The sequence below is a fragment of the Dipodomys merriami genome, unplaced genomic scaffold, assembly GCF_024711535.1.
Source record: "Dipodomys merriami isolate MVZ:Mamm:240054 unplaced genomic scaffold, mDipMer1.0.p SCAF_366, whole genome shotgun sequence".
Taxonomy (NCBI): domain Eukaryota; kingdom Metazoa; phylum Chordata; class Mammalia; order Rodentia; family Heteromyidae; genus Dipodomys; species Dipodomys merriami.
This window is the reverse complement of record NW_027205226.1, coordinates 680,166-706,617: the sequence shown is the minus strand read 5'-3', so window position 1 is coordinate 706,617 and position 26,452 is coordinate 680,166. Positions and strand designations below refer to the sequence as shown.

At 47.2% G+C, this 26,452-nt stretch overlaps 2 protein-coding genes across 4 annotated transcripts in view; both read right to left on the bottom strand.

The window, feature by feature from the left end:
• Nucleotides 1-13,473, bottom strand: part of LOC138804467 (myotilin-like) — a 44,844-nt gene extending 31,371 nt beyond the window's left edge. For 2 of the 3 annotated variants that reach the window (XM_069988736.1, XM_069988738.1), the window contains exon 1: nucleotides 10,215-10,392. The gene's annotated coding sequence lies outside the window, so the exon portion shown is untranslated. Of the gene's footprint in view, nucleotides 1-10,214; nucleotides 10,393-12,948; nucleotides 13,065-13,398 lie in introns of those variants that run through there. The other variant, XM_069988737.1, reaches the window with a different exon arrangement.
• An 11,331-nt stretch (nucleotides 13,474-24,804) lies between these two features.
• Nucleotides 24,805-25,914, bottom strand: LOC138804463 (neuropeptide Y receptor type 6-like). The gene has a single exon (XM_069988726.1). It carries the CDS (start codon nucleotides 25,912-25,914, stop codon nucleotides 24,805-24,807), a length of 1,110 nt encoding a protein of 369 aa, XP_069844827.1.
• Between the last annotated feature and the right edge of the window lie 538 nt (nucleotides 25,915-26,452).

Genomic DNA, 26,452 nt, shown 5'->3' with positions numbered 1-26,452 from the left:
CAGCTGGGTAATGGGATAGTCCTTTCACTTGGGGATTAGTGAGTATCCTCCACTCCTGTGTCTCAGCTGCCTAGATCCCTCCAGTCCATGGGAGATGAATAATAACTGTGCCGATGTATGAGTGCGTTTGCTGTGTGAGTTAGCAATACTGGTTGAGATTTCAATAGAGAATGTGATTTCTCCTCCCAACTCCCCAGCCCAGAGCATCTAACCTTTACATAGCAGACTCTAGAGAGAAACCTTAGGAACCAGAGAGAGGGGTTGTGGCAAGGAAGGTTAAAAATGAATCTCTTTCCCCCGCCACCCGCCATGAGAGGAGCAGGATTACGTGAGAGAACTTCTTGGAAGAATAGCCTGCCTTATAAATAAATGTAAGGTCAGTTGGTACAAGAGGCTACAATTTCCCCCTAAGCTCTTTGGCACATCTCGAAAGAAGAGCTGGAAAATATGAGCAGAGTTGTTTTGGGGGGGAGGGTTTAAAGGGGATATTGGATTTGCCAGTTGGAAAATCATCTTGTCTTAGTCTAATGAGAACAGAGGGGAGGGGGAGAGGGAGAGAGAGGAAGAGAGAAGCTAATCTTCATAAAAGACCGGTCATGATAGGGTCTCTTAATATTCCAGAAGCCTCCTCTTCTAAGCACAAATGATCAGGCCAGGCATTAGCAGGTCATGCTATCTTCTAATCCATGGGATATGAAGGCCAAGCAGGACTTCCGGTCTCCAGTCCCTGATCCTCAACCAATGAAAGAGGGCAGTGATCAGGAGCGGAATCTCAGAATGCCTTTGGTCTTACTCTGGGTGTGCCTCCCATTTCAATCACCTAGCTCTGAAGATTATAGGGGAATTGACGGGACACACAAGAGGCCCTGGCGTCAGAACAGAAAACCAATGCAACACCGGAGGAATCACAATTATGGTTTTTTTCCTGTAGATCCGACATTAACCAATGATCACTTTGGGACAGGCTTGTAGATTAGATCTTGCTTGTCTAGTGAGAAAATAGGAAACGCAATGGTCCTGGTGCTTTCTTAGAGGCTTAATATTTATCCTATTAAAACTTTAAGGGCTGGGAAGGTGGCTCTGTGGTAGAGTGCTTGCCTTGCATGCGTGAGGCCCTGGGTTCGGTTCCTTAGCACCACATAAGGAGAAAAAGCCAGAAGTGGTGCTGTGGCTCAAGTGGTAGAGCACTAGCCTTGAGCTGATTAGCTGAGGGACAGCGCCCAGGCCCAGAGTTCAAGACCCATGACCGATTTAAAAAAAAAAAATCACTTCAGCAATTTAAAATGTTATTTTTTTTCTTAGTTGATGTGAAGTGACTCAGATCTCACTCAAGTGATAAAACATGCAAAGGAATAATTTCTAAGAGAATGCTCACCCTTAAATATTGATCTTGCCACATTTTCCTCTAGAGTTTTGCAAAGAAAGAAAAGAAAAGAAAAAAAGGAAGGGAGGAAGAAAGCAAGCAAGAGATTTACAACAGGACAAACAAACAAAAAAACCACACAACTCTTTTGTTTGACTGCCATGAAAACACCACACCCCACCACCATTCGGACTCCGTGTGGGTTCTGTGCGTTCACCTATCCCGAGTTGTTCCTTCTGCATTGTGGGCAGCACCAGGAATGTCCTTGAGATTAAAAAAAACTAGCTAGGAATTTCACTGTGGCGATGAGTTGTGCTGGCAGGCGGCGTGCCTCACGTAAATGGTAACCTTTCCTCAGTGTAACCCTAGCTCTTTGTAGAGCAATCGGAATTAGACTCCACCAGAGCAAGGGTCCAAGGCCTCAGCAATCCAACTGCTGGAAGGATGACAAGATATGGGGACACTGTGCAAATGAACAATGGTGTTTGCCCTTATGATGTTGTCTGAATAGCCAGCACGTCACCAGCATCACGAAGCTAGCTTCATAGACAGGATGGGGGTTGACTGGTGTGAGTAGTAGGGTCACAGATCTCTCTAGTAGATCCATCGAAAGAACCTGATAGCTCTATTAAGGAAAACAAAACGGGGGGCATTTTTGGCAATATATAAGACTTAAATGTTTTAAAATGTCACATTAAGCCAGATACCAGTGGCTCATGCCTGTCATCCTGGCTACTCAGGAGGCTGAGATCTGAGGATCACGGTTCAAAGCCAGCCCAGGCAGGAAAGTCCATGAGACTCTTATCTCCAATGAACCACCAGAAAACTGGAAGTGGTGCTGTGGCTCCAGTGGTAGAGCGCTCGCCTTGAGCTGAAGAGCTGAGGGACAGCGTCCAGGCCCAGAGTTCAGGACCAAAAAAAAAAAAAGGTCACATTAAATTCTTTGGATTCATGCAATGAGTCAAAGTTGACAGGTTCTTTTTCATTGTTACTTATACCATTTGGTTTGAAGTTAATGGAGAAGTTTATTGTGTTGTTTTATTTTCTTTTGTTGGTCTCTATTATAATTTAGTTTTTATTACATTTTGTTAAAAAAATATCTTAAATGCCTTCTATCTGGCAACAGATGCCATGTCAAAAGTATTTATTTGCATGGGATAATTAATGTGTAACAGACATTATGAAATTTTATTTAAAGTGAAAATATATCTATGTATTTTGATCTTCTGTATAAATGGATTGAATCCAGGGCCTCATGCCTGCTCTACCACCAGGCATCTCCAACGAAATATTTTGGGGTTTTGGGGTTTTCTTTTTGGTCAGTCTTGGGGCTTGAACTCTGGGCGCTGTCCCTTAGCTCTTCAGCTCAAGGCAAGCGCTCTATCACTTGAACCACAGCACCAGTTCTGGTTTTCTGGTGGTTCACTGGAGTTGCACAGACTTTCCTGCCCGGGCTGGCTTTGAGCCTCAATCCTCATATCTCAGCCTCCTGAGTAGCTAGGATTACAGTTTTTCTAGACCCTTTTCTACCAATAATAGAATATTTTCCAGATCTACTGAAGAATATTTTCCAGATCTACTGATTCTTTATTACATCTGTTTCCTCTTTTCTTCTTTCTTTATTGCTTTTCAGAGAAAGAATCACCTTTTTTGTATTTCTGACATAGTAAAATAATTTCAACAATGAGCAGTTATTTTCTAGGAGATTAGAAGTTTCCCTAGATCACATCAGTTTTCCTCCTTCCCTAAGGTTTTAATCAAATTTCTTGATTTCACCCAGTGCCTACAGCAGATCTGTCCAGGCATTAATAATCTTTTGTTTTCCGCATTGGAGTGAAATCCTCCCTGTCTGATTATCAGGGGTGCTCCGACAGACAAATGGTGACTTGTTATACAACCATTTATTCCATGACGTCATCACGGGAGAAACCTACGTCACTGACTCGGATTCACATTTCTGTTTGGATAATCTGTGTCGCTCGACACAGTTTTCTAGCTGTTACAGGTTCACGTGGCTCCTGGCCTTTCTCAGGTGGCTTCTCCGTCGGAGGCCATGGTGCTTGCCCCACGAGCCATGAGGATCGCGTCTTCCTGTGCCCGACCCCGAGGTCGTAATGTGCTTGGAAGCAACGGGGGCCGTAGCTCACAATTCTGCCAGTTGTAGGCTCTGTCTGCTGTGGCTTGATGTTTGGGGTCAGGCCTTCGGACAGAGCTCACAGAGCAATTCCTCTCTAATCTTCGTGTGTTAAGATAAATTTTGTGTGTGTGTGTGTGTGTGTGTGTGTGTGTGTGTGTGTGTGTGTGTGTGTGTGTGTGTGTGTGTGTGTGTGTGTGTGTGTGTGTGTGTGTGTATTAAGATAAACTGGTAGCCTACACCTGTAATTCAAGCTGAGATCCAGGAATCAAAATTTGAAGCCAGCCTGTGCAGAGAAGTCCATGAGACTCTATCTCCAAATAACCAACAAAAAGCTGGAACTTGGACTGGGAAGGTGGCTCAGTGGTAGAGTGCTTGCCTAGCATACATGAAGCCCTGGGTTCGATTCCTCAGTACCGCGCACACAGAAAAAGACGGAAGTGTGGCGCTGTGGCTCAAGGGGTAGACTGCTAGCCTTGAACAAAAAGAGCTCAGGGACAGCGCCCAGGCCTTGATTCAAGCCCCAAGACTGGCAAAAAAAAAAAAAAAAAAAGCTGGATTTGTAAGCATGACTCAAGTGGAAGAGTGCCCACCATGAATGAGAACCTAAGCTAGAGCAAAAGGCTCTAAGTTCAAGTCCAAAGCCAGGGTCACTCATGTGCATGTGCATGCGTGCGCACACGCACACACACACACACACACACACACACAGATACACTAAACTGGACATTATGTGGTACACTGTAAAGTGCTTGAGAGCCATGTGATAAATGTGCCAGTTCCAAGGCACTTGAGAAAGCTCTGCATCCAAACCACCCCCCAAAGACCCATCTCAGAGGCCTTGACCCAAGCAGGGGCTGAAAGTCGGCTCAGCAAGCAAAGATCTATAAGCAGCCCCAAAGACAGGCATGACGGGCTGAACCCCATTGCTGTGGGGTGTGACTCACAGACACCGCACCGCAGCCTCCCAAGAAAGTCATCAAAGAGCCCCCAGCAGGGAGGAGAGAGCAGGCTGTGTAGACAGGCTGGCAGGACGCCACCCTGGTGAACAGGCTGTAAGCTTCGCACTGGCAGCGTGGAACAGTGTGAATCTGAAAAGGAGGAAGGTGCACACGGGAGGAGGGGGAGGTGGCAAGCCCGTGGGCATGGGACAGGTGGAAAGGCTGGGAAATGAGAGGTGTGGAGCTGCGTGATGGAGGATGGGCATGCAGGGCAGGAGCCTGCAGGGGGAGGGGGGGCTGGGGGTTTAGAGAGCTGAGAGGAAGAGTCAGGTTCTTATTTTCTTTTGTGTCAGTTGTGGGGCCTGAACTCTGGGCCTGGGCGCTGTCCCCCAGCTCTTCAGCTCAAGGCTAGCGCTCTACCACTTGAGCCACAGCGCCACTTCTGGCTTTTTTCTTATGTGGTGCTGAGCAATCGAACCCAGAGCCTCAGGCATGCAAGGCAAGCGCTCTACCACTGAGCCACCTTCCCAGCCCCAGGAGTCAGGTTCTTAGCCTTGCATTTGATCTCCAGGGCTGTCCCTCGTTGCTGTGGTCATCTCCAGGATGATACAGAAGCAATGTCACCCAGTCCCCTGGGGGCACCAGGGAGCCTTGAGTAACCTTGGAGTCTACCATGGACAGTTCAGTTAAAAGGGAACAGCGTTGTCCAGTATTACAAACAGCTTACACGTCCAGTTTCACATCAGGCTTAACTTCCATCTTTTCTCTAACCCTATTCATAAAAGTCTTGGGTGGGCCAGGCGCTGGTGGCTCACGCCTGTCATCCTAGCTACTCAGGAGGCTGAGATCTGAGGATCACGGTTCAAAGCCAGCCTGTGCAGGCAAGTCCGTGAGACTCTTATCTCCAAGGAACCACCAGAAAACCGGAAGTGGTGCTGTGGCTCTAGTGATAGAGTGCTCACCTTGAGCTGAAGAGCTGAGGGACAGCGCCCAGGCCCAGAGTTCAAGTCCCACAACTGACCAAAAAAAAAAAAAAAGAAGGGGCTGGGAAGGTGGCTCAGTGGTAGAACGCTTGCCTTGCATGCCTGAGACCCTGGGTTCGATTCCTCAGCACCACATAGCAAAAAGAAAAAGCTGGAAGTGGCGCTGTGGTTTAAGTGGTAGAGCGCTCGCCTTGAGCTGAAGAGCTGAGGGACAGCGCCCAGGCCCAGAGTTCAGGCCCCACGACCGGACCAAAAAAAAAAAGACTTGGGTAGGTGGGTGTCTGCAGGGTGTGTGTGTGTGTGTGTGTGTGTGTGTGTGTGTGTGTGTGTGTGTGTGTGTGTGTGTGTGTGTGTGTGTGTGTGTGTGTGTGTGTGTGTGTGTGTGTGTGTGTGTGTGTGTTGGGCCTGACTTGTCCAGCAGATGTGTGTGTGTGTGTGTGTGTGTGTGTGTGTGTGTGTTGGGCCTGACTTGTCCAGCAGATGTGTGTGTGTGTGTGTGTGTGTGTGTGTGTGTGTGTTGGGCCTGACTTGTCCAGCAGAAGTGTGATGTCTGGTTTCCTTTTAAAGCTCAGAGAGGAATGAAGTGAATCGATCTATAAGGGCTGGACAGCATCCTGAGGAACACAATTTGGATAATCCTTGGCACCTTTTCTAGGGCCCTGTGTAACTGCTGCAGGGAAATAAATAATGATGATACAAGTCTCCTACAGGAAACTTGGAAGCTTTACAGCGATTCTCAGAATTGAATGCATGTGTATATATCATCAGTTCTAGGACAGGTCTTGACAGCTTCTATTTCTCATAGGTTTGTCCACAGACCACACTTTAATGAGCAGCATGAGCAATGCCTTAACATTGGTTCAGATGTAAGGCAGGTAGCTGGTGCCAGAGGCTCATGCCTGTAATTCCTCATTTCCTTAGGAGGCTGAGATCGGAGGAAGATCATGGTTCTAAACAAGCCTAGCCAGGAAAATCCCTGAGATTCTCATCTCCAACTTACCACCCAAAAGCCAGAAGTGGAGCTATGGCTCAAATGGTAGAGCACCAGCTTCGAATGAGAAAGTTAAGGGACAGTACCCAGATCCTGGGTTCAAACCCCTACCAGTATTGTTTTGTTTTGTTTTTGGGTCTGGTCCTGGGACCTGAACTCTGGGCCTGGGCGCTGTCCCTCAGCTCTTCAGCTCAAGGCTAGCACTTTACCGCTTGAGCCACAGCGCCACTTCTGGCTTTTTTCTTATGTGGTGCTGAGGAATTGAACCCAGGGCCTCAGGCATGCAAGGCAAGCGCTCTACCACTGAGCCACCTTCCCAGCCCCCCAGTATTTTTTTTTTAAGTGAAGCATACATAAATAGTATGGAATTCAGTTTGACGGGGAAGATTGGTCAGGATCAGATCTCAAAAGAGCCACGTGTGCCAGAGTAAGACACTGGACGGTATGTGTTAAGGAATCTTTGTGAGTGTGTGCACTGGGTGGACAGTGAAATGAGACCTGTACTTAAGGGAGCTTTATCTGTCATCATGTATAGGACAAATGGTAGGCATCTCATAATAGGTATCAAATAACAGAGACTCGACTCCTGGCAGTAATGCCAAACGAGAAAAAGTTAACAGAAAGGAAAGAACTGGTTAAAGGGAAATTATTGCTTTACAGCCTAGGCTCTTAATTGGGGTGTGGGGGTGCAGCAAAGAGTTATTTAGATTATGAATCTGTTCCATCTGCCCCAAATTCAAGAGATTCCTACCCATCCCTGGCTTGCTTTAACGATGTAATCATGAAATACGGAGTTGGTGAATGTCTCTGCTAGGTCCAATTCAACAAAAATGTCTTGCCTGCCAATAGTGTTCAAGCCTCACTAGCAAACACTCTACTCAACAAATGTTCCGCACAGGCCCTGCCCTTTGGCACACTGTGATGTCAGTAATTCATTCTGCTTAAGTCTCTAACTGAAAATGTAAGATGACATAGAGAGTAAGGACCAGGAAGGAGTGACTGAGATTGACCAAGACTCATGGTGTTCATTTGGCGTGGTGGCTCACGCCTGTAATCCCAGCTACGCAGGAGGCTGAGATCTGAGAATCTCAATTCAAAGTGAGCTGGGATAGTCAAATCGAAGAGACTCTTAGCTCCAACTGACTAGAAAAAGAAAGCTGGAAGTTCAGGCTTGGCTCAAGTGGCAGAGTACCGGTCTTGATTGCAAAAGGCAAATGAAGAGTGCAAGGCCCTCTGGGTAGGAAAATACCGGTAGTTCAAATAGTCTCCCCGTGTCCAGCCAGAGACTTGGTGAACTCAGGCCAGACAGCACTCCCAATCACATTATCTAAATTTCTGTACCATTAGTGATGTGCAGAGTGCTTTTTGTGCATCTGCAGCTCAGTGCTGCATCCTTGGGTTTTCGATTGCAGGGCCGGATGTGCCTTCCTGACAACCTTGAAGAACTGAATGAGTTCAGAGACTCAGCATAAATAATATTCCGCTGACAGTCCCTCTTTTCTTGCTATTGTAACGATACCAAGGCATGAAGAAATACATCCTAGAGGTCTAATCCTCTTCCAAAATAAAAATGATAGATGAAAAAAAGCCTCCCTCTTTTCTCTCTGTCCTGGTAAGTGGACAGATGTCTGGATTCTTCTACTGAACAAACTGGCCTTACTCAATTTCAGAAAATAGAATACAGTAAAATATAGTCAGTGCTAAGCTATTCTGAGTAAGTAGCTCAGGTGACAGAGTGCTTGCCTAGTAAGCCTGTATCTACTCTTTAGTACTGAAAAAGAACATCTACTCTGAGTGTATAATGTAATTCTTTTAATGCATTAGGTGTTTTTAGGGGTTTGATGTTACACACACACACAATGAATTTTCCTGGGAACTGAGCCCACTGTATGTACTATTAACTGTTTCTTGTATATCCTTTCAGAAAATGTATCTGTACAGTTATATTATAGAACTTGATTGTAGTCTTCATAAACTGGGTCCTATGATCTATGGATGGTATTTTATATTTTGCTTTTCCTTTGTTATCATTTGATGCCAGGCCTGGGGCTTAGGCACTGTCCCCAAGCTTCTTTTACTCAAGGCTAGCACTCTACCACTTGAATCACAGCTCCATTCCCAGCTTTTTGGTGGTTCATTGGTGTTAAGAGCCTCATGCAATTTCCTGTGGAGGCTGGCTTTGAACTGTGATCCTCAGATCTCAGCCTGAGTAGCTAGGATTACAGATGTGAGCCACTGGCACCTCGCTTCTGAGTTATCACTTGATAGCAAGCCACAAAGATTTGGTTGATCCTCCTAATTCCAATGTAGTATTTTTATTTGGTTTATAACAGCCAGTTCTCTATTGAAGAAGATGTGAACATCTTCATAAATCCACCTTTGTGTGCTTCTTTACATTTCCAGTAGTGGGATTCCAAGAGGGGCAAGGCATATACATTTTGAACTTTAGTAATTGCAGCCAGACTGCCCTGTCTGCATTAGTGCTTTCCTCAAGACGCCCCTCAGAACTCTCCCAAATGTGACATGGCTTTGCTTGGTAGATCTTTTTAATCACAAGTGAGATTTGTATACTTTTTTTTTTTTTTTTTGTCGGTCATTGGGCTTGAACTCTGGGCCTGGGTGCTATCCCTGAGCTCTTCAGCTCAAGGCGAGTGCTCTACCACTTGAGCCACAGCACCACTTCTGGTTTTCTGGTGATTCCTTGGGGATAAGAGTCTCACAGGCTTTTCCTGCCCAGACTGGCTTTGAACTGTGTTCAGCAGATCTCAGCCTCCTGAGTAGCTGAGATGACAGGCGTGAGCCACCGGACTCTGGCAAGATGGTATATCTTTTTGTCTGTTCATTTTACACCTCTGTCTTCTTCCTCTCTTATAAAATACTCCAAACACTAAAAACGCACTTTTACAGCTACATTTTTATACCCAGATGACATTCAGGTTGGATATTTAACAAATTATATTTTAGAATCTTGAGATTATATTTCCTTTTTTTTTTTTTTTTTTACAAGACGTCGTCATACCAAATATCTGACACCAAGATAATGACATCTGTCCTACCCTGTTTGATTTAATGAACAGTTGTGTGTTAACTCAGACCTCCCATCTATTTTGAGCTTCATGCGAGTCTGGAAAATTCCTGAAGGCATCACAGAAGTCGGTGGTGGGGATTACAATGGCTGACTTCACTCTCTTCCCAACTCTATCAGTACGCTACATATACTTTCCTCCCTCCTCTGGTGCAAAATAACCTGGAGAATAACTTGGTGTTTGTGGATAGAATTCTAGTCGTTTGGGGCTCATGTCTCTTGCTGTAATCTGTTCCCATTTCTATACTCGGGCTACATAGGAAGTACCCCAAGAAAAAGTGTTGGTATTTGGGTGACAGTCAGGGCCCAGGGCGTGGGGGGGTGCACAGAGCGGAATTCTTCCTAAGGAACATGATCCCCTCTTGATTCTAATTTTATCGTGGTGGCACAGCTTTTAAATATGAGGACAGCTGCTGTTGGATAATCTGTCCTCACAGGCTCGAGGAGATCGAAATAAAATCAAATATTTGAGGTTAAATCCAAATGCAAAAGATGGGGAAACGTTTGATTCACCTTTTGATATTTTAGCTTTGGAATCTTGCAGGGCCGGGGGAGGGGAAGAGGGTGGGGAGAAGGTCATATTCATTCTGAACTCCTAGTAACAATTCAACTGAAAGCTTATTAGCAGAACAGTTATGTTAACTTAAGGCCCAAGTTAGAGTTCTTGCTTCCCACCCCAACCCCCACCCAGTGGGTAAAACAACAAGCCGTACATACCTGATCTTGTAAGCAACCTCTCATTCCTGTTCCCTCTACCTTGATTATAAAATTGCTACCAATCAAACAGTGGGACCTGGCACTTCCATTCAGGCACACATAAAAATCCTGTGTACCTTCTGAAAATCTGCAAAGGACGGGTTCCCAACCTCCTACTCCATTCTGCCCAGGTGACTAAATATCTTGCTGATTGTTAAGGAATAAATAAGGGCAGTGAGCTCAGAGAAAAGTCCTGATGCTGGCTCTCCTTCAGCTCACTCAGGTAGAAAAGCACTAAAAATAAATCGGCACAAATTCTCCTGCCAAGAGTTGAGTGTTGAGATAACGTGTCTGCCCAGAGGTGTGGTTAACACTGTCCATTCTCCCAAATAGCCAGGCCGAGAGATGGATGGGTCCAGAGATTCGAATCAAAGTCCTGAGGTTTGTCCTAGTATACCTACTGTTGCTCCAGATCGGATTCACTTAGTCCTTCTTCTTTTGCTAGGATACAGCTAAGTGCATGCGAGTGAGAAGTCAAAACCAAACTTGGGGAAAATCACTCAAGTTCTCTTGAGTTTCAAATATGGTGTGTGTTGTGTGTTCAAATATGGTGTGTGTGTGTGTGTGTGTGTGTGTGTGTGTGTGTGTGTGTGTGTGTGTGTGTGTGTGTGTGTGTGTGTGTGTGTGTGTGTGTGTGTGTGTGTGTCCTAGAGCCTGAACTCAGGATAAATGATAGCTACACTTTGGGCTTTTTGGGGGGTAGTAGTTTATTGGAGATAAGAATTTCATTGACTTTCCTGTCTAAGCTGCCTTTGAACCTCTCTCCTCAGATCCCAGCCTCCTGAGTAGTTAGGATTACAGTCATGAGCCACCGGAGCCCAGCTTAAATATATTTTTTTTGTTGGTTTTCTTACATTGTTTGGTTTTAGTGTCTTCCATTTGAGCTCAGATTCTACCAGAGTTGGAAACAAGGGAAAATTCTCAAAAATTAGTTCTTTGGAACCTGAAGATTTCACAGTGATCCCTAGCTACCTAACATGGACCAAGGATTTTCATTGCATAATTTATGTTTCTACCATTGTTCCTGGCATCTTGAGCAGAAAGTCTGTCAGTGGGAATTAACTTTAACCTATTTATTTATTTATTTATTTATTTGAACTAAGAGAGGGAGGAAATACACTGATTAATTATTGTTGTGTTGGTACTGAGGGCTTATATGCATGGCTTAGTGCTGTCCCTTAGCTTTTGTGCTCAAGGTTAGTGCTGTACCATTTGAGTCCTAGCTCCATGTTCAGATTTTTGTTAGGTAATTGGAGGTAAGAGTTCCATGGACTTTTCTTCCCAGGCTGGTTTTGAGTCTCCATCCTCAGATCTCAGCCTCCTGAGTAGCTAGGATGACAAAGTGTGAGCCACTGGCACCAGGCTCCTACCTTCTTCATAGCTGTCTTGAGCCTCCTAGCTTTATGGCAAGTTGTATTTATCAGGAATAATACTTTCACACACAGTGTTTGATATGTATGCTCCAAATGCTCTGACATGTTTACATTATGACCAGAACAAGCCTGTAAAGAAGAAAGATGTCTGGAGAACCACCACCACAACAAAAATACAGCCAGATCTTGACGGTGGTTGGTTCCATGAATCCTGGGAGCTCAGAGATTTTAGAGTCCACCCAACAGTGTCCAGTCTGACTGAGGGCTCTCTCCCCTACGCCCAATCAGAAGGTTTGCATTATTTTTAGACAATCACTAATTTTAAATTTTCAAACAGAAATGCATGCTCAAAAATGAGCTAGACTCAGAAAGATGTCTCATTCCTCTATATACATAATATAGATTAAAAATAACCACAAGAAGACATAAAAGTAGAAGGAGACTATTTGGGAAGAGGTTAAAAAAAAGTTGAAATATGGAAGAAAAAGAAAACACACACATACACACAATCCAACCAGACACCCGGTTCATAAAAACAATTTTTTAAAAAAAATAACACAATCTATGGGATGGCAAGAAATATCTCTGGGTATTTAGTCGTGTTAACTGTGGCCACCCCTTCCCCCTTCAGTTATCATACTACATATAATTCAGTCTCCCATGGACCTTCAGATCTGAGTTCAAGCAGATGGGTCTAATTCCTCTCCACACCTGGCAGTGACTGCTCCCACTACCCTTCTCTTCCCCTCCCCCACCGTCCTCCCTTCCTTCTGGCTGTATTCTATATTGCCTCTTCACCTAGCCCCCCTCCTCCTCATTTCCAGTCACCAAAGCAGATTCCATCTGGCATCCCCAGGGCAGAGGATGGACCACACCACATTAAGAGAAGGACATCATCTGGAAACTGCTTCCACCATCTCCTACTCAATCTGTGGGCCACTGGCTTCTCAGAAGATGCTTTGATTCCAAGAAAGGGGTGCTGGGAAGGCTTTTTCTGGCCTTAGAAGTGATGCCCACAGCCAGGAAATACCAAGTTCTCCACATCTTCCACTGCCTTCTGCATGATGCTTAGATTTTTTTTTTTTTAAACAAGAGGCAGTGGTTTTTCTGGATGAGTGTGTGAGTACAAGTGTTTGGTCTCAAGGATACCGATGTCCTATACAATAAACCATCAGGATGGTATCCTGAGTCCTGATGCCTAAGAACCAAGGACATTAGCGTCTCCTGTTCTGCATGATCAATCTGAAAAAAAGAAGAAACACAAAAAACAATCCCCTACCAAAACCCAGCCGGCCATCAGCCTTGGTATCAAAGGTACTCACAACCTCCACCGTGGTCTGTCTGTGATTTTCTGCTCCCGTTGTCAGACGCGGAGGCTGTATGTTTGAGGGAGACGCCCGCTCTGTGGGTGGGAAGAGGCGGAAACTGGGGCCGACAGCTGTTCAGTACAGTAGGAGACGAAAGAAGTGATCAGCTGGACGGGGGTGAGGTAGGGTCTCCCTGTTTCTGGCTATTTGAAGTGAATTCCAATGGGCCGTACTTGGGGATCGCTCATCCTCTCCATGGGGGGGGGGGGTGGGGGGGGATGGAGGGGACAGAAACCACGTGGCCTGGCACTGACCACTACTAATTACGCATCAACTCTAACAGCAAGGAGGGAAGAGCCCCGGATGTGAAGCACGTGGAGTATGGGCAGCTAAAAGGGAGCCCGAGCTGCCCCCTGCGGCTCCAGGCCGGGGTTGCCCTGGGGTAGGTGGGGATGGCGGCCTCACCGACTTCAGACGTCCAACACCACCCAGGGCGGTGCGTCTAGCGGAAGAGCCGTCAGTTCCACCATGGTCCGACCCGGGATTCGAACTCGCGGCCCGGCCCGGCTGAGGCCTGAGCTCCGGCCCTGCAGCCGCCGTCCTCAGGGGCAGAGCGCTGGCTGCCGTGGGTGTGAGGCGCCCGCGCAGGGCTCTTGTGTGCTTTCTGGAATCATCCCGAACACGCTGGGCTTGCTGTGGTGAGAACCGTCGGGTCTGCACCCCCAGCCCTGCGCTCCCTCCATGGCGGGCCCCGCGAGGGACCACCTTCCCGCGGACCCCCTTTTCACCGCCGGTCCCTCTCCCCAGCTCGCCCGCACCCCCTTCCAGGGACACGGACAGCCCGGCCCACCCCCCACTAGGCAGTCCGGGAAGAAAATGGCTCCCGGGGACAAAAGCCAACATGGCCACGGGACGTCACCTTTCTGGTTCCCGTCAGGCCGTGCGAGGGTGCCAAGGTGGTTGACGCATGCGCTTCAGGAAAGGGAGGTTGGAAGGCGCATGCGCTTTAGGAAAGGGAAGGCGGAAGGCGCATGCGCTTTAAGAAAGGGAAGGCGGAAGGCGCATGCGCTTTAGGAAAGGGAAGGCGGAAGGCGCATGCGCTGTAGGAAAATAAAGGCGGGCAATGGGAAGCAGGAGGGGGAAGGAGGAAAAGAAGAAATGTGGAGGAGGAAGAAGGAAGCAGAAGGAGGAAAAAAGAAGCGGGAAGCAGGAGAAGGAAGGAGAGAGGCGGAAGTGTGAAGGTAAGCCCGCCCACTTCTGCCCTCAGGGTCCAAAGTGGCGGAAAGGGGGGGGGGAGTTTCTCAGCCAATCAGAAGTGAACTTCCTTGTAGGGGTTTCCAGGCAAGGAGATCCAATCAGAAAGTGCTTTACAGAAGGCACGCCCCCCCACTTCCGCTCTCCTGCTCCAGGCAGTGGTGTGGGCGGCTGCCACGGTTTGAGGATCCAATCAGAAAAGTCTTCCATGGCACGTGGGTGCCGCTTAACCAATCAGATCCAAGGCACACTCCCCCGCCCGCCCCCAGGGCGGGGCTGGCGGGTACCCAACTCTGGTTGGCCCCCTGGGAGCACAGTCTGCTTTTCCCATTCTCTGGGGAGGTGCTGCTCTGCCTTTTTTATTCTAGAATGGTCATCGAAAAAGGCCTCAGTCCAGCATCTCTCAGCCGCCTTCCTGGGCTTGGAGGGCACTTGAAAAGGTACCTTTTTCCTTCTTTGAGAACTTCAAACTTCTGTTTTATGCAGTTAGTCTCTTTTTCTCCTTTTAAAATAAAGCATTACATCAGAATCTTTGAGATGAACCAGCTTGAGAGGGAGGGATTTACTTTGACTTAAAGTTCCAGAGGTTTGAGGCCACAGTCAGTTGGCCCCATGGCTGGTGTCTGGGTGTGGTGGGGAGAAACTGGTAGCCTCATGGTGGCCAGGAAGCAGAGGTGGAGGAGAGGGAGAGAGGTGTGAGAGGAGGGGAGGGAGAGAGGAGGAGGAGGAAGGGATGGGAGGAAAGAAGAAGCGGGGAAAAGATGAAGAGGAGGGGAGGGGAGAAGGAGGAAGAGAGGAGGGGAAGGGGAGATGAAGAGAGACAGACGGACGAGGAGGATCAGGAAGAGGCAGGAAACAAGATAGGCTGGCTCTGCCTGCTGGTGGCCTGTTCCATGAGCATATATACTAACACGTCTTCAGGGCCCTATCAGCCTTCAAGCGATGCTGGCCAGTTTAAGCTTCAAACATGAGCCTTTTGGAAGAACACTTCACACTCAAGACCATCTATCTATGTACTCTGATTGTACTGAGCTGATCAATACACTTAAGATACAAATAAAAATAAGTTTAGGTTTCACCTACACAGAAACTCCCACTTATTCATAGGAGTTAGTAGAAAAGTGACCAACCGGCATTGTAGTCTATACAGCTTGCAGCCCGGCAGGTTAAGCCGATAAACGAAAACCTGCCTGACATTGAAATGAGGACAGGGGGTACAAAAGAATGAGGAAGTAAGAAAGATAAAAGAGAAACAAGTTAGGCACCTGTGATTCAAGCCTGTAACCCTAGCTACTTAGGAAGCTGAGAGCTGAGGATCAAGGTTTAAAGCCAGGCTGGGCAGGAAAGTCCATGAGACTCTGAATTAACCACCAAAAAGACAGAAGTGGAGGTATGGCTCAAATGGTAGAGCCATATTGTATCCAGCAAGTTCAAGGCCCTGCATCCAAACCCCAGTACTAGTTGGGCACTGGTAGCTCACACCTATCATCCTAGCTACTCAGGAGGCTGAGATCTGAGGATCATGGTTCAAAGCCAGCCGGCGCAGGAAAGTCTGTGAGACTCTTATCTCCAATGAACCACCAGAAAACCAGAAGTGGTGCAATGGCTCAAGTGGTAGAGCACTTGCCTTGAGCTGAAGTGCTGAGAGACAGCGTTCAGGCCCAGAGTTCAAGCTCCATGATCACCACCAACAACAAAAATCTGGTACTAAAAACACAAAAACAAAATGTAACTAAAAATCCAACTACCATATAATCCAGCTATATTATGCCTAAAACTCAAAGGAAACAAAAACAGCACACCTCAGAGATACTGACACACTACTGTTTATTGTGGCATTATTGACAATAGCTAAGAAATGCAATCAGCCTGTTGTAAATATGAACAGATGACTGCAACAAAGAAAAACCTGGTTTTACCTACACAATGGAATATTATTCTGCCATAAAGAGCAATGAAATCATGTCCTTGACAGAAAGCTGGATGGAACTGGGGGATATCCTGTAATGTAAAACCAGTCACAAGACAAATGTTTTCGTTCATATCTGCAAGTTAAAAGCCAGGACCAACTAGAAAGCCTGCAAGTAGAAGAGAGGCTAACATAGGGGCAGGCACAAGTGTGTGTGTGTGTGGGGGGGGGGGAACCAATAGAGCAGGAAGGGTAGATAGGATTAAATAGGATGTATGATTAAAAGCGCATAGGGAAGTGTCACAGTGAAACGCATGTATATATTTTTTTACAATTCATGGGCATTTATCATCATTGTCATTTTAGAAATCGGATGATGCTTTTTGATTGTGTTAGAAGCGAGGGCATTCACTCTGATCCCATTTCCAGTGGAAAAGTGAAAAAGGCAAATGTTTCAGCGATGATTCATTAAAAGCACGCTCACCCTCCTCCAAAATGGCAAGTCCCGTGGTAGGGTAGTAATTCCGACAGCTCCGTGGGCTCCGTTACCTGCAGGAATGTGTGCGTCAGCAGGTTCTGAGCAGGCTGTCAGAGCTCAAGGTGAGCAGCAGGTCACACAAGCCAACTCTTCCTTTTCCTTTAAACAAGTGGCTAATTTGGAGCAGCCATTTGACAAGATAGTGAGTTCCTGCCCGGGAAACCCGTGAAGTCAGAAAAAGAACTAATGGTGTCCTTCAGAGTTCTGAACACCAATTGGTGGTCATCTCCTGACCATCTTGACTCTACAGTGTCTACGCCTTTCAGTGCTGGAACTATTTTTTTTTCTTTTTTCTTTTGTCTGTCATGGGGCTTGAACTCAGGGCCTGGCCGCTGTCCCTCAGCTCTTCAGCTCAAGGCAAGTGCTCTACCACTTGAGCCACAGAGCCACTTCCAGTTTTCTGAGTGGCTTATTGGAGCTAAGAGTCTCACAGACTTTCCTGTCCGGGCTGGCTTTGAACCATGATCCTGAGTAGCTAGGATGACAGGCGTGAGCCACCAGCACTGGGTGTTCAGTGCTGGAACTATTTTCAACTCTGTGAAGCTGCAGAAGACTGAGGGAGGTGTAAATTAGTCTTGTCTTCAGAAAGACAAGTGACATTTGACTTTTGAAAGTGTAACTGGTCGACATATCTCAGTAGTTTTGGACCTAGTAAGGTCATTTTGGCATTTCTGAGTGAGCACTGTGGGAGAGGCTACATCGTTTGGACTAGAAAGGATTTCTCCACTGTCGATATGACATTCTTGGTGGCATAACCCCTCACCCCCCCCCTCCAGACCGGGCCTGAGTCTTCTGCACCATTAAATGAGCATTCTCAAGCAGGCACCTAGGGAACCGTTGTCATGGTGATGAGATACGGCCTTGTGGAAGGATGCTGTGTCAGCCTTCTCCTGCTCTGTAATCTCTTTGCTTGGCGCCAGCTCTTTATGAGATCGATTGCTGGTTTGCTTCAGAAATGAGGATTGGTGGTGCTTATTGGATTGTGGAAACAGCAGCGCCTACCACTGACATTTACTGAGCACTTCCTAGGGGTCAGATCCACTACAAGGCATTTGCCATAGGTCATCTTATCATTCATTCATTCATTCATGCAATTCATTTACCCATTTATCCATTCATTTGTGTGTGTGTGTGTGTGTGTGTGTGCGCGCGCGTGCACGCTGGTACTGGGACTCATAGCCTGGGTGCTGTCCCTTAGCTTTTTTTCACTCAAGGCTAGTATTCTACCACTCAAGCCTCCGGTTCATCTCTGGCCTTTCGGTGGTTAACTGGACATCACAGTATCTGGGACTTTGAACACCATGATCCTCAGCTCCCAGCCTCCTGAAATAGCGAGGCTGACAGGCGTGAGCTACCGGTTTGCAGCTTAGATCATTCTCTTTCTCTCCAGCGCGTCAGGGAAGGAGTTTTGCCCTTGGTGTCCATTGTTGGTTGAATCCCCGTCCTGGAACATGGCCTTGCCCTGGTTGAAGACGTAAATGTCGCTTTGAGGTGATTTGTGTGGTTTTTCTCCCTGGCTAAACAAGGAAGCAGAGGCAGAGATGAGAACTCAGGCCTTCGAGCCGCGTGGAGTTCCAAACAGCGCCTTCTTCCTTCCACATGCTGCACGCGATGAGTGGCAACTTTTTTTTTTTTTTTTTTTTTTTTGATCAGTCATGGAACTTGAACTCTGGGCCTGGGCGCTGTCCCTCAGCTCTTCAGCTCAAGCCACAGCGCCCCTTCCGTTTTTCTGGTGGTTTATTGGAGATAAGAGTCTCACGGACTTTCCTGCCCCGGCTGGCTTTGAACTGCGATCCTCAGATCTCAGCCTGTTGAGTAGCTGGGATGACAGGCGTGAGCCACTGCCGGGCTTGGGTGGCTACTTTTATCAGAGAAGAATCAATTAAATTCATTGCCGTTGGATAAAATACTTGCCAGCGGCCTGCTGCGTATCCCATTGTTGGGTGTCATGTCGGAAGCGGTGGAGTCAGGAACAGCACATTATATACCGTGGGACCTCGTCCACTCTGGGGCGTGGCCCAGATTGCGTCCTCTCTGCATACTTTAAAGACTTCATTTATAAAATGGAAATAGGGACTCGATGCTAGCAATGTGCTCCAGCGACGAAATAGGGAGCCTGCAAGAAAGAGTGTTGAGCCTCATGCCTACAACTCTAGCTACTCAGGAGGCTGAGATCTGAGGATGGTGGTTTGAAGTCAGCCCGGACAGGGAAGTCCATGAGGCTGTCATCTCCAATGAACCACTGAAAAGCTGGAAGTAGAGATGTGGCTCAAGTGGTAGAGCACCAGCCTTGAGTAATAAGCTAAGGGACAGTGCCCAGACCCTGAGTTCAAGCCCCAGTACTGGTAGAAAGGAAAAGAGGAAGGGAAGGAGGGAATGAAGGAAGGGAGGGATGGAGGGAGGGAGGAAAAGAAAAAGACTGAGCTCTGTGAGGTCCCACTCAAAGGACAGTTTGGCAGTAAGGGTGGTGGAGGAATCATTGGTTTATATATTTTATTAGTTTATTATTATTATTATTATTATTATTATTATTATTATTATTATTATTATTATTATTATTATTATTTTGGACAGAAGTTCTTGCTCTGTAGCTCCGGCTGGCCTGAAATATAGCCCAAACCAATCTCTAACTCGTGATTTTCATGTCTCAGTGGATTGAAGTGTATTTATGTATTTTAATCTTTAGAGGGACTAAAACAAGTTAAAAAGGCAACAAGCGGAGAACGTATGATGTTGGGGGAAGGCCACATCATCTAGAACAAAGACGATTGCGGTTCTCTAAGTTACAAACAAAACTCGGCTCATGCCCAGCTTTAGGTCCCGAGTTCTCCTTCCCTCCCAATCTTCTTTCTAAGACACGTGATGCCTGGAGTGACTTCACGCTTGCTTTGTACATTCTCACCAGTACTCACCACAACTCAGTTGGGAAGGCATTTGGCCCAGGGAGGTGCTGGTAGCTCATGCCTGTAATCCCAGCTACTTGGGAGGCTGAGGCTGGAGGCTCCCTGGAGCCCAGGAGTTTGAGGCCAGCTTGGGCACAACAAGGGGAATGCCCCCCCCTCCACCCCCTCCTCCCCGTTTTCCTTTTCCAGTGTAAAAACAAAATTAAAACACCAAAACTCTTACTGAGCAGCCCGGTGCTTTGCTAGGAGCAGTCCAGATACATGAAACTTCGTCCCGGAGAAAACGTTCTTGGTCAGAACAGGCTGTGTTGGGGGTGGCCTCTATCAAAATAGCCCCCCCCCAAAAAAAAGGAGGCCCGAGATCTGTCTTCAGCCCTTGGGGGCCGCCTCGGGCTGTGTCAGATTCTAGGACGACAGCTGGGGCCTAAATCCTGAAAGTGATCCAGGCACCTCTGCTCTTCCAGACGGGCACAGGACAGCCTGGTCTGGGGGGAGGGAGGTGGGGAGGGAGAGCAAGAAGATCTTGGCCTCCTATCACCAGCATCATCATCACCACCACCACCACCACCACCGCATCATCATCATGGGAGATGGTATCTGTCGCTCCCTTATTTAGTACTGGGCATTGTGAGGAGAACTTGAACACACAACATCCAATGGAACTCACATGACAATCTTGGTGTGCACACGTGCCAGAACTAGAGCTTGAACTCAGGGCCTTGTGCTCTCTCCCTTGGCTTTTTCTTTTTCTTTTCTTTTTTTTTTTTTAATCAAGGATGATGCTCTAGCACTTGAAGCAGATCTCCACTTCTAGTCTTTTCCTCGTTGATTGGAGATTAGAATGTTTAGGATGGGCAGGGCAGGTGGCTTAGTGGTAGAGTGCTTGCCTAGCAGGCATGAAGCCATGGGTTCGATTCCTCAGTACCAGAGACACAGAAAAAGCCAGAAGTGGCTCAAGTGGTAAGAGTGCTAACCTTGATTTAAAAAGAAGAGGAAGAGGAAGAAGAATGCTCAGGGACAGCGCCCAGGCCCTGAGTTCAAGACTCAGGACTGGCAAAGAAAAACAAAAAGTCTCTAGGATTTCTCTGCCAAGGCTGGCTTTGAACCTTGATCCTCAGATATCAACCTCCCGAGTAGCTAAGAACATGGGCTTGAGCCACCAGCCTCTGGCGATCACACAATAGTCTTTAACATTAAGTACTATTTTCCCTATCTTTTTAAAGAGACTGAATCATCTTTTTAAGAAAATGAGGTGTTAGAAGGTGGAGGAACTTTTGTATGACATACTTCCCCAGGTTTGGATGAATTGTAACGGGAAAGGTAGTGGAATTATTTCGACTATTCATATTTCATAGAAAAAGCTGAGGCTGCCGGGTGCCGGTGGCTCATGCCTGTCATCCCAGCTACTCAGGAGACTGAGATCTGAGGATCACAGTTCAAAGCCAGCCTGGGCAGGAAAGTCTGTGAGACTCTGATCTCCAGTGAACCACTTGGAGATCCAGGCTTACTTGGAATCCTTTTTTGTTGTGTTTTGTTTTGGAACCTGGTCAACTGTTGTATCTGCAGAATAAATTGAATATTTCTCCACCTGTGTCCTGTTCCCTCAAATTCCTCTGGGCACCCTGTCCCCTTCCTGACACAGAAGGGAACGAATCAAGTGATTCAGAGTCCGTGGAGTCAGGGAGGTTGTGAGTTCAAGTCCCGACTGCTGGGTACTAATGTAGGCCTCCATTCCTCCCGCTGCCAAGAGCAGTTCTACCTCTTGTCCTGCCGCCAGCGCACACCTAAATGTGCTGCAGGGATGGAGGGAGAACCAGTGTGGGAAAGCCTTGGTGTGTGTGTGTGTGTGTGTGTGTGTGTGTGTGTGTGTGTGCATCCCTGTCTGCCACAAGAGGGCAGTAGCACCCCGACTTCTTGGCTCCCATTGTCCTGGAGGAGAGAGAGTCGGGATTGAATAGCCAAGAGTAGCTGGGTTCAGATTCCACCCCACTGTCCGCTGGGGATTGCTCCCAGGACTCCCCCCAAAATGCAAAGATACAAGGTGGGAGGGCACTCAAGACCTTTCCAGAGGTATATCTACTGTGTGTTTATGGCACAATGTGCACAATGTGCATCCTGCTGTCTACCGTAAATCATCTGTGGGTGAATGCTAAGGACACGGGCACACCATGTAGTTGGAGAATAATCATGAGACGGAGACCTGTAATGCTCTGTGCTCTACGTAGATTTCTTTGTTGTTGCTGTGGTTGGTCGAGGGGTTTGACCTCAGGACCTGGGCGCTGTCCCTGAGCTTTTTCCGCTCAAGGCCAGAGCTCTGCCACTTTGAGCCAAAGATCCACTTCTGGTTTTCTGGGGGTTCATTGGAGATAAGAGTCTCACCAAGCCGGGCGCTGGTGGCTCACGCCTATAATCCTAGTTACTCAGGAGGCTGAGATCTGAGGATCACAGTTCAAAGCCAGCCCAGGCAGGAAAGACCTTGAGACTCCTATCTCCAATAAACCACCAGAAAATCAGAAGGGGCACTGTAGCTCAAGTGGTAGAGCGCTCGCCTTGAGCTGAAGAGCTGAGGGACAACGTCCAGGCCCAGAGTTCAAGCCCCACAACCTATAAAAAAAAAAAGAGTCTCACCAACTTTCCTGCCCAGGCTGGCCTAGAATCGAGATCCTCAAATCTCAGCCTCCTAAGTAGCTAGGATGATAGTCGTGAGCCACTAACACCCAGCTTCTATGAATATTTCTATATAGATAAATATATAACTCAATACATATATGTACACACATCTACATATTTACTATGGTAAATATATATTAAATGTAAATATTTACTAGAGTAAAAGTATAGGTGTATAAATATATTTGACTATAGTACATAGGCATGGGTGTATATCTCAAATATATCTATATCCATATATAGATAGGTAATACATTACTAGTATATGTTTAATATATATTATGTACTATTCACTATACATTATATAATATGTAGTATATGCTACACAGTATATATATATATATATATATATATAATCTAACTCTATATATCTGTATAGAGAATATCTGTCTATAGTCTATCTTTGTGTATCTATGTATATTTTTTGTGGTAATGGGATTTTGATCTCATGGCCTCATGCTTATTCTGGTAGTACATTATCACTTGAGCCACACTTCAGCCCTTTTTGCTGACCCATAGAGAGACAGCCGTATGGTGTCCTTAGGTCTTTAGACTTCCAAGTTGTCCCTCTTTGAACTTGGGTTTTAGGTAATCGTGTCTGCAGCTGGCACTGTAAAACTGTTATTTTTTTCTTGTTGCTTCCCCAACTAACAGCAAATAGAAATCTTGAGGAGGCGGGAGGAACAGGAAAGGGAGAGGAATTTTTTTCAAGACAGGAAAAAAATTACTGGTATCTAGAAAATATTTACTCAAAAGAAAACACCTTTTCATGATACAAGTCACCTGCAGTTCGTCTTTGACAGGTTTATCCACAGTCATAAAGCCAGTTTGCTTTTAGTCAAGTCTCTGAACGAATGGTTATTTGAATAATAATGTTGCAAGCTTTTTGAGAACAATCTAGAAAATTGTTGACGCTGAAAGGTGAGAAATCTTTTAAAATATTTATATCATAGCTGGGCGCCGGTGGCTCACGCCTGTCATCTTAGCTACTCAGGAGGCTGAGATCTGAGGATCGCAGTTCAAAGCCAGCCTGGGCAGAAAAGACTGTGAGACTCCTATCTCCACTAAACCACTAGAAAATCAGAAGTGGTGCTATGGCTCAAGTGGTAGAGCGCTCGCCTTGAGCTGAAGAGCTGAGGGACAGCGCCCAGGCCCAGAGTTCAAGCCCCACGACTGACCCCCCCCCCAAAAAAATATATATATATATTTACATCATTGTGTGATTTCAAATCTGGAGCTAGTTATAAAGCTGCTCCTAAGAACATCATGGAGACCCAATAATAGAGTCATAACAACCCCAATTTGATACAATGAAGACTTCAGGGTAAAAAGCCATTTTGTAGTGAAACCTCTACTCGTTAATTCAAGTGACTTCTAGCATAACTGGAATTCTGAAGAATTTGTGGACCATTCCTGCAACTTTAAAGGAGATGTACTGTTTTAAACGAAAGATCTGATTTGACTGTGGGGAGTAGTGTAATTTTTGTCGTCGTTGTTGTTGTTTTAGTGCAGATCCTGGGCTTGAACTCAGGGCCTGGGCGCTGTTCCTGAGTTGTTTTTTACTTTTTGCTCAAGGCCAGCACTCTACCACTTGAGCCACATCTCCACTTCTGGCTTTTTGGTAGTTACGTAGAGATGATAGTCTCATGGACTTTCCTGCCCAGACTGAATTCGAGCTGAGATCCTCAGATCTCAGTCTCCGAAGTAGCTAGGATGACAGGTGTGAGCCACCATGGCCAGCTATTGTGTGTAATTATACTGCTTAGTCTAAATGTGGAGTTAAAACCATCCCTTCAGCCTGAACCCAGACTTAAGTAGCTAGCTAATGAAATGGTGAGTTGGTTAATTAACATACCGAATGGAAGTAGAATCCTTCAGTGCTGAGGAATGTAGCCTTGTTTTTATGCTGGTTTTTGACAAGTAACACTGTTTGGGGAAATTCTGTTGAATAGCAGGATGTGGGAACTTCCAGCCAGCTCTGCTCTGTCCCTGTCTCTGTCTCCCCCCACCCCTCTCTCTCCCTTTTTGTCAGTCGTGGGGCTTGAACTCTGGGCCTGGACGCTGTCCTTCAGCTCTTCAGCTCAAGGCAAGCGCTCTACCACTTGAGCCACAGCACCACTTCCAGTTTTCTGGTGGTTCATGGGAGAGAAGAGTCTCACAGACTTTCCTGCCCGGGCTGGCTTTGAACAATGATCCTCAGATCTCAGCCTCCTGAGTAGTTAAGATGACAGGCGTGAGCCACTGGTGCCTGGCTCTATCCATCTCATATCAGTACTGTCTTCCAAGAGGGAGGCAGGTAGGGTGCTTGGGTTATTATCTGAGAGAGAGGGAGAGAGACAGAGAGAGAGAGACAGAGAGAGAGAGCACAAAATCATAGCCAGCAACCAGTAGTTCTTGCCTGTAATCCTAGCAACTCAGGATCTGAGAATCCCAGTTCCAAGCCAGCCTAGGCAGCAAAAATCTGTGAGACTCCTATCTCCAATTAGCCAGCAGCGAGCCGGAAGTGGAGGTGTGGCTCAAGTGGCAGAGCACCAGCCTCGAGCAACAAAGTAAAGGGACAGCGCACATAACATAAAAAGGGCGGTGGGCCATGGCGGCTACGACACGCCCGTCGGCAGGTGAGCCAGCCTCAGGGAACCCCTGGACTCCTCTGTGTGCAGACTGCAGGCGACCATGTTCTCGTATCTCTCCCGAGATGCCCAGCACCAGCAGTGGTGGAGAAGCACCATGAGGTCCTTCTGGAGGTTCCTGTTGAGGAAGCCGTAGAAGAGTGGGTTTATGCACGTGGAGACCATGGCGAGGAGGTGGCAGGTGATGAACACCGGGTCGTGGTGGCAGCCCAGCAGCGCCTCGTGGTGCCAGTCGAAGATGACATTGAACACGTTCAAGGGCAGCCAGCAGGCCCCGAAGGTGCCCACGATGGCCAGCAGGGTGGCGTGGACCCTCCTGCTCTCGCCGAACCGGCTCTGCTTCTCCCTCCTCCTGCCCGCCCGCCTCTTCCTCCTGCGCAGACACAGGATGATCTTCAGGTAGCAGACCACGATGAAGCCCAGGGGGACCAAGTACTGGAGCAGAAACAAGGAGGTGGAAAAGAGGAGCTGGTTGGTCCTGGAAGGCCAGCTCTCCACACAGGCCACCAGGTCGGCGGGGAGAGAGAGGTTGGCAAAGGGCTCATCGGTGAGGTGGTAGGCCAGGAAGAGAGGCACAGACAGCAGGAAGGAAAAGAACCAAACCAATGCCACACCCCAGTAGGCGTGAAGCACCCCCGGCTTCCAGCCCCGGGGGTGGACGATCAGCTGATACCTCTCGACGGCGATTAAGACCAGGGAGAAGATGGAGACAGAGACGGAGACGCTTTGCATGTACGAGGTGAGTTTACACATGAGAGCCCCAAACACCCAGTGGTCCATCAGCGTGTAGGTGACGGTGAGAGGGACGCACACCACGCAGACCAAGACATCAGAGAGGGACAGATTGGCGATCAGAACGTTGGTGACACTCTGGGCTTCCCTCTGCTTCTTTGCGATGATGGTGATGAGGGAGAGGTTCCCCAGAAGGCCCAGGATCAAGACCGCCGCGTAGGCCACAAGGAATAAGAGCAGCAAGGCCGACGAGGGCTGGCAGAACTCAAAGTGGGAGAAGACAGAGCTGTGGTTGCCCTCTTCCCTGGTTCTATTAGATGCAGGCTGGTTTCCAGAAACTTCCATGGTGTCAAAAGGACGACTAGAGATTTTTTTTTCTTCTTCTTCTTCTAAGCTTGCTTGTACCATGGACGGGTGGATAGTTTGAGATTTTGGTCATTTGGGGAGCATCTCGCTCTGAAGTTTCTTGTGAGTGGTTGGGAGGTTTAATCTTCCCTGAGGAGAGGCTGGATTTGTGGGGAAGCCATGGATGTCTTCAGTGTTATCCTGAGACCCTCATAAAATTAACCAGAAAAAAGAAAAATCACGACCCAATAAATCCATTGGCACAATCCAAAAAAAAAAAAAAAGGAAAATTAAACAGAGCCCAGAACAAGTTATCAACCACAGGGGCAAGCCCCCAAGGTGGGCCAACAGCCCTGTGAGGAGATAAAATTCTGTGAGATTCTTATCTCCAATTCACCAGCAAAAAATAAAAAGCCAGAAATTGGCGCTGTGGCTCAAGCGGTAGAGCACTTGCCTTGAGCTGAAGAGCTGAGGGACAGCGCCCAGGCCCAGAGTTCAAGCCCCACGACCGACAAAAATAAATGAATAAAGAAAGAAA

Excerpts from the sequence above, each read along its gene's own strand:
- LOC138804463 (XM_069988726.1), bottom strand. The coding sequence starts at position 25,914 with ATGGAAGTTTCTGGAAACCAGCCTGCATCTAATAGAACCAGGGAAGAG.